The 7,904-nt window shown below is 45.9% G+C and overlaps 1 protein-coding gene across 1 annotated transcript; it reads right to left on the bottom strand.

The window, feature by feature from the left end:
- Nucleotides 1-6,013: 6,013 nt before the first annotated feature.
- LOC119271590 (late embryogenesis abundant protein Lea14-A-like) lies at nucleotides 6,014-6,754 on the bottom strand. The gene is made up of 2 exons (XM_037553351.1): nucleotides 6,444-6,754; nucleotides 6,014-6,348 (listed from the first exon to the last, which is right to left on the bottom strand). The coding sequence occupies exons 1-2, from the start codon at nucleotides 6,752-6,754 to the stop codon at nucleotides 6,099-6,101; spliced, it is 561 nt and encodes a 186-aa protein (XP_037409248.1). The 3' UTR covers nucleotides 6,014-6,098.
- Nucleotides 6,755-7,904: the final 1,150 nt, after the last annotated feature.

Genomic DNA, 7,904 nt, shown 5'->3' with positions numbered 1-7,904 from the left:
GGGGCGGCGAGGAAGAGGCGGCGAGGTCGCCGGCGAGGGCGAGGTGGCCGGCGCTAGCTCCGGCGGCGGCGGCTGTAGAGAAAGGCGACGGCGTAGGCGAAGGAGAAGGGCGGCGCGGGCGGCATTCGACGGGAGAGGAGGCGGGGCCCGGGCGCGCGCGGGGAGGGCCGGCCTTGGGCCCGACGGGCCGGCGGGTGTGGCGGCGGTGATGTGGTCCGGGGCGCCCACGTGGCGGCTCCCGGTTGGTGGAGGCGGATCCGGACGTTGTCCGGCCTGTGCGGACACGTCCGGCGGCGGCGGAGATGTTTTTTTTAGGGTTTGATGAGGGGATCCGAGATTTGGAATGGGGGAGGTATATATAGGCATAGAGGGAGCTAGGAGAGTCCAAATGAGGTGCGGTTTTTTTGGCTACGCGATCGTGATCGAACGCTCTAGACGATGGAGCAGAGTTAGGTGGGTTTTGGGCCAAATTGGAGGGGTGTTGGGCTGCAACACACACGAGGCCTTTTCGGTACCTCGGTTAACCGTTGGAGTATCAAACGAAGTCCAAATGATACGAAACTTGACAGGCGGTCTACGAGTAGTAAACCAAGGCCGCTTGGCAAGTCTCGGTCCAATCCGGAAATTTTTAATCCCCACACACGAAAGAAAGCTAGAAATGACCACCGGAGGAGAACGAAGCACCGGAATGCAAAACGGACAACGGGGAAAATGCTCGAATGCATGAGACAAACACGTATGCAAATGCAATGCACATGATGACATGATATGAGATGCATGACAACGACAACAACACACGGAGACAAAACCCGAACCCGAGGAAATAAAATAACTTAACACCGAAAACGGCAAGAGTTGGAGTACAAATTGGGAAAGTTACATCCGGGGTGTTACATCCCCCTCCTCCCTTCCCCCTATATATAGTGAGGGAGAGAGAGGGAAGCCGCACCCTTCCCCTGGCGCAGCCCTCTTCCTCCTCCAACACCTCATCCTCCTTCGTAGTGCTTGGCGAAGCCCTGCCGGAGAACCACGAGCTCCATCACCACCACGCCGTCGTGCTGTCGGAGTTTTCCCTCAACTTCTCCTCTCACCTTGCTGGGTCAAGGAGGAGACGTCTACCAACCGTATGTGTGTTGAACGCGGAGGTGCCGCCTGTTCGGCGCTAGGATCATCGGTGATTTGGATCACGACGAGTATGACTCCATCAACCCCGTTCACTTGAACGCTTCCGCTTAGCGATCTACAAGGGTATGTAGATGCACTCTCCTTCCCCTCGTTTCTAGATTACTCCATAGATTGATCTTGGTGATGCGTAGAAAATTTTGAATTTCTGCTACGATCCCCAACAGTAGAGGTTTTGATAGAACTGTGACACTATCGTCTTGATCTCACAGGGGTCATATGTCAAAATGCTAAGAGAGTTGGCCAAAACCCTTGATCATGTTTTTCTTTCTTTGAATACTAGCCCTTAAGTGGGAAAATTTTGTATCCCTATCTGAAGTGGTAAGCCACTCAATTCTGGACCGTTGGCACCACATGATCTCTTCACGATGATAGAGCTCTATGAGTTTCTGATTTATATTCAGTTCCACATGAGATGGATCCGTTCTAACCGGATTGCTCCTCAACCTTTCCAAATCCACTCTCAGTAATTAATTACTTGCATACTGACCCAAACGTGTCTGAACTCCACCCCGAGAGATTCTTGGAGAGACTTGTGTGTTTCTATTTTAAGTCTTCCAACATGACCATCACCCAGCTAGTTTGGATCGTGTCCTTCCATGTTTCGTGTGTTTCCGACATTAGCTCATAGATAAAGAGACACTTTGAGTTGCTGGATTCTCCTTGACTGTCATTCATCTCCAGCAAAAAAGGACTATGGTCTGAGGTGGCCGTTGTCAGGTGCTAGAGCGATGCAAAATGGACATCGAGCTCCATCGAGCAGATCCCAACAAACGGTCTAGACGAACCCTAGTAAAGTGCCTTCAGAATTATTTTTTCCTCAAATTTCAAGAATCTCCCCTTGAAGCCAATGCCCGTTAACATGCAAATATCAACCATGTATCTGAAACCATGGATTTGAGCAATGCTACATTCTCCTACCCCCTCATGTTCTTTCGGACATAAAACTTCATTAAAATCCCCTGTAGAGAGCCAAGGGAGATCACTCGAACTGCATATGTCTTTCACCATGTCTTAGGTTTGATGTCGTAAGTGGATCTGAGCTTCACCATAAACACACGTAAGCCTCCATGGGTCTTCCTCGGTCTCCTTGATTGTGCAATCTACATGATACATTGGTAACCCAAAAATTCAAGATTATTGATTTATTCCAAAAAAACTCCTAAGCCACCATGTCTACCATTACTACTAATGCATAACCATGATCATACCCTTGCATACTCACTAAACCTTCAATCCTTGCCCTCCCAATTTTAGTTTCAATAATACAAAGCCCGCTAGGGGCAAATCTACTCACAAAATTGCGAAGCTCTTGAATTATCGCAGCTTTTCTCGCACCACGACAATTCCAAACGATGATACTCATTATGCCCGGTGACCTCCAAAGTATAAGACACCATTTTTTGCATCTGAATTCTTGTTAAGTGCAACACCCTTATGTGCAGGACGCTTAGCATTCCCCGTGGTTATTTTCGCCCTTTTTGGATCTTGCTTTGAGCTCGGGCTGGGAGGAACCGTAGGTGGGGGTAGCAGTAGCAGCTTATTCCCTCCAACGGAACTCGTAGCAACCGCTTGTACAAGAGCTACTGAAAGATCTTCAACTGCAAATGTAAGACCGTTCTCTACCTAGTTGTGTTTTCTGCCACGTTCAATGTCTTCCATCTTAGCATCGGGATCCTCGTAAACCTCTACACAACCACTTCAACGATCCTATTTCGCGACGCATGGCCGATCCTATTTGGCAACGCATGGCGGAACCTATTTGGTGGTGATCCTTGAAGTAGAACCAACAGTGATCGTAAACCTCCGCGGATCTTATTTGGCGACACATGGTAGATCCTATTTGGCGCGTAGGTCGGCAAATAGCGACCAAACGCGCTCCCCCGCTCCCCGCTACTTGCACATAAGCTGGCCCAACTAGTTCATTTCCTGTTTTAGGAAGGTTCTAGAACCTTCCCAAACTATTTTTTCTTGTGTTTTTTCCATTTACATTCTTTCCTTTTTTTCTATTTTCATTTTTTCATTTTTTTCTTTCTTGATTTCCTTTTTTAATGTTCTTTTTTATTTTCTTTATTTTGAAAATACCCTTCTAAATTTTAATTCATAAACACTTTTCAAAATTGACAACTTTTAAAAATTATGAACATTTTTTATATCACGAACATTTTTTAAAATCGTGAACATTTTCAAATTCGTCAACAATTTTTAAATTCGGGAACATTTTCTAAAATTGTGAAAAAAATCAAACTCTGAACATTTTCTGAATCCGGGAACATTTTCTGAAATTGTGAAAAAAAAACAAACTCGGGAACTTTTTTTTGAATCAGTGAAACACTTTTTGTATGGAAGATTTGTTTTTTGAAATTTGGGTACAATTTTTGAAATTCAGTTTTTTTACGAGCATTTTTGGAGTTAATGAACATTTTTTAACTCAACGAACATTTCTTATCGATGATTTTGTTTGAAATTTGGTGTCAATTTGTGAAATTTACAAACATTTTTTGAATTTCTTGAACATTTTCTGAATTTGCAAATATTTGTTAAAATTAATGAAGAATATTTAAATATGCAACCTTTTTTAAAATGCTGAACTTTTTTTATTTCCTATACTTTCTTTTAACTATCTTTAACGTGTTTTGAATGTTTGGATATATTTTCAAACCATGTACGTTTTCTGTATTCATGAACATTTTATGATTTCCCAAACTATTTTCGAATTCATGAACATTTTATGATTGATTAAACATCTGTTTTTCAAAATTCACATTTTTTGAAAATCTAGAACTGTTTTGAAATCATGAATTATTTTAAAGAAGAAAAGGATGAAAACAGAAAAGAAACATCGAAATAGAATCACGGGCATCCCACCATGCACACGGTCAGCCCAAAATGGTATGTGGGCTGCACGTTTGGCGCTTTCACGGAATAGGAGATCGTAGCAGCCGCCGCCAGGGAATTTTTTGTCCCCTGATCTCTGGCTACTATCTTGACGCTGAGAGGTGGGGGAGCCTCGCACCTTCAAGAGTTTTATGTTTTTCGTCATTATCTAGTGATTGTTTTTTATGAGAATAAATTTATTCTCGCTCTTTTGGTGATGTCATAAGATTAGAAAGTTTCATGCCATCGCAGATCCGACTATTCAGATCTAATGAGTTTATATTGGTGTGTCAAATTTTTTTTGTTGGTTTGATTTTTTGTGAAACTGAAATCTTTCATCGACATCATGATAAAGATATTGTGATCCGATGGTCTGCACTTCTAGGGGATCATCCCGGATTAAGTACGTTCATCGATCAAGGCTTCACATTTTTTTGGTTGGGCGACTCAAGTCGCTTTTAAAAACCATTATTGATAATGTTTGTGTGGGTGAAAGAGTGACAACATCATTGCTCCAATTGAATTGCGGCCGCTTTTCCAAAGTTTTTGGAGTATTTTTTCTAGCAAAGATTAATACCGTGAAAAGGTGTTTTCAAGAGATTTCATTGTAATTCTTAGCCATAAAAGTTACTTTGTATTTTCTTGGATTTTAGTTCTAAATTAGCGCGCTTGTTATGAGTATGAATAAAATTACACGTGTTTTTCAAAAAACATATGTTTAGAAAATGCAGAAAAAATACAAAGACTTTGCGCCTGCATATGTCATGCATATGTTCAAAATCAGGATTTTATTTACTTTTGTTGAGTTTGCGAAAGTTTTTTTGTTTTTTCTAATTCAACCATTGACAGGTCAATTGGCCAATCATGGACCATTGAACTAGACTAGGCGCACCATCGGTGGAATCACTAATTAAGGAATACTTCTTTCAAAGATCACTTCCATCTCTCCAAGTTGCGACAAGTGACGCGCTGCATGTGTGCCACTTTTGCAACCTTGGAGTTTTCTCTTTTTTCATACACCGTTTATTCAAAACGATTTATCTCTTAAATAGTGTATCCAAATCTCGAACCGTTTTCATCCTTGGATTCATCGGGCCGAGATTTTCAAATCTAGATTCCACGTTGATAAGTTTTGACGAACTTTTTATTTCAAAGAGAACCAGACGAAAAAACCAGACCGGAAGCACTTTTTTCCCTTTTTGAAAGCCGTTTTCGAGAGGCATGGCCGTGCCTCTCGTGCAAGCAAAAACATGCCTCTCGCGGAAGAAAAACCATGCCTCTGACGAAAAAACACGTTTTTTCCGTTTCTGAAAGGCACGACCATACCTCTTGCGGAAGCAAAACGCTGTCTCTTATGAATGAAAATATTTTTCCTTTCCGAGAGGCACGACAGTGCCTCTCGCGGAAGCAAAACTATGCCTCTTGTGGAAGAAAAAAAATGCATTTTTTGGTTTCCGAGAGGTATGGCCGTGCTTGTTGCGGAAGCAAAATCATCTCTCTCGCGCGGAAAAACGTGTTTTTTCGCGTAAAAATGTTTTCGTTAAAAAATTGGTCCAAAAGCTAAGAAAGACTGGTGAAAAACCAAAAGCCGGAAAAATCGAAAAAACCATTTAAAAAGCCAAAAACGTGTATGAAAAAATAAATAAAAAATTCAAAGGAAACGCCTACTATGCAACACATGGCGGTGACTGAGCGCCAAGTGACGCGTTGTCAACCCATCCCAAGTGAAAGGCCAGGAACGAGCGCACGCTTGATGGGCTGGCCATTTATGCTTGTGCGTCGGAGATTTTGCAACTAGATTTTTTTTACAGGGAAAATTTTGCAACTAGATGGCTGGGCCCGACTCCTAAAAAAAATTACTAGATTGTTGCAGGAAGTAACGTTAATGCATATGTTCAGAGAATGCAGAAAAGAATGCGAGAGTTGCAGTTGCAGCACAAATCTAATTTCAACAGGCATCCACGGATCAAACAAGAAATAATACCCCTTTGCACCCACATGAAGGTAAGGTCGGGCAAAAAAGCGTGCAGCTAAATAGTTCAGAACAAATCCCGAAACGTGGGGAGCTTCATCTCCCCCTCGGTGCTGACCGGGATGGTGAAGGTGCCGACGACGGGGAGGTCGATGGTGATCTCGACCTCCAACACGTAGTCGATGTCCCAGTCCCCGCTCAGATCTTTCATCAGTGACATGACGAAGTCGTAGGGCACATTCACCGGCAGCTCCAGCTTGGTGGTGCCGCTGGCGCCGATCCACCCGGGGTCAGGCATCGTGCCTGATGCTATGACGCTAGAATCACGCGAGAAACCATGGCATATAAGGCTGTGTGCATATGCCCAAAGATGATTGATCGATGACCATGCAAGATGATGGAGCGTACGAACTTTCCGTCGCTCTTGAACGTGTAGGTGAGCTCGCAGATGGGGATGCGGTACGAGTAGGGGTTGCTGACGTCGACGTGGCTGTGGAGCGCCACGCCCTCGCGGCTTATGCTCTTGAACGAGACCCGCTCTAGCGAAGCCTCGGGTTTGGGCATCTGCGCGATCTTCTCCGTCACGAACCCCTTGGCCTTGCCCACCAGGCTCGCCATCACCCCTCCTCCTCCTCCTCCTCCTCCTCCTGCGTCCCGCGTCTGCTCATCATCCTCTCCGCCTTGTTCTGCCGTCGTCGCGTCGTCGTCCTCTCCCGTGCCCATGCTTGCTTGGTGGCTGGATGGAATCAACGGCCGGTTCGTACGTCCCACGCGCGGCGCGGCGCGTCCCGGAGGCTTGCAGGTGGACGGACGGAGAGAGGAATGAGCGGCGCGGAGAGGAACCGAGGAAGCCGCGCGCGTTTGCGCCTGCGCTTTGTCATGCGATGCCGAGAACGCGGGTGGCGTCCGCGCCGGCCGAGGTGACTCACCGACATGTGTGTGCATGGGGCGCCACGGTCCCACGTGCAATGAAGCGTGCAACGCCGACTTCAGAGTGGTACCATGTGCAATGCGTTCGATTTGTCTAACTCCACTGGGGATCGATAGATCGGTCCATCGAGTGTTTCGAATGATCTGATTGTTACACCATCTACAGCCGCTCCAAATCTGAGCCCTCAAACGTACACGGACGCATCCGGCTTCCGAACACTAACCGGACGCTTTTCAAATTCTGTCCGTGTATCTTATATCCGGTATCCTATATTCATATTAATCATGCAAGATAGAAATAAACAACGTAAATCATCAAATATACATAAAAATCGGATGTAGAAATACACATTCAGATTATCAAAAGATCACCAACGGATCTCAGAAAGATCGCCAAAGTTCACGTAATTCACATAAATGACGTACAAGTTTAAACTAGATTACTAAAAACTTGGAATTAAAGACGGAGACGGCGGAGCTTCACCACTTCCTTGCTGGCCCTTTACCCTTCCTGTCACCGGCGTAGCTGTAGGTGCCGGCGGCTGGTGGAGGATCGTCCGAGTCGTCAGACGAGGAGCCATGGTCATCTTCGTCGTCGGGGGTGCCGGAGAGGATGATTAGCACTTTCAACCGCCAGACGGCCTTGTCATGCTGCGTCTTGAGCTTCGCAAGCCGGGCCGCCTCTGCCGCCTCACACTCGGATTGCTCAATGACAATCTCGAGTGCCTTGGCATTCTTTCGGCGGAGTCGCCGCGTGCCCGTCTTCGCGGTCGTAAGCGACCGGCGGTAGACCCAATCGAGGCGACGCGCGTCCTTGTCCTTCCCGCCGCCTCTCGTGGCGGCCGACACACGCCTCTAGTTCCGTTTTGCACGTCCGGGCCGGCAGGGCAAGCACAAGCATCCGCCGCTCCCCACATGGGGGACCAGCAACCGGTGCAGGCAG

This window comes from Triticum dicoccoides, chromosome 3A (assembly GCF_002162155.2).
Source record: "Triticum dicoccoides isolate Atlit2015 ecotype Zavitan chromosome 3A, WEW_v2.0, whole genome shotgun sequence".
Lineage (NCBI taxonomy): Eukaryota > Viridiplantae > Streptophyta > Magnoliopsida > Poales > Poaceae > Triticum > Triticum dicoccoides.
The sequence above is the reverse complement of the archived record's forward strand: the minus strand, read 5'-3'. Positions and strand labels throughout refer to the sequence as shown.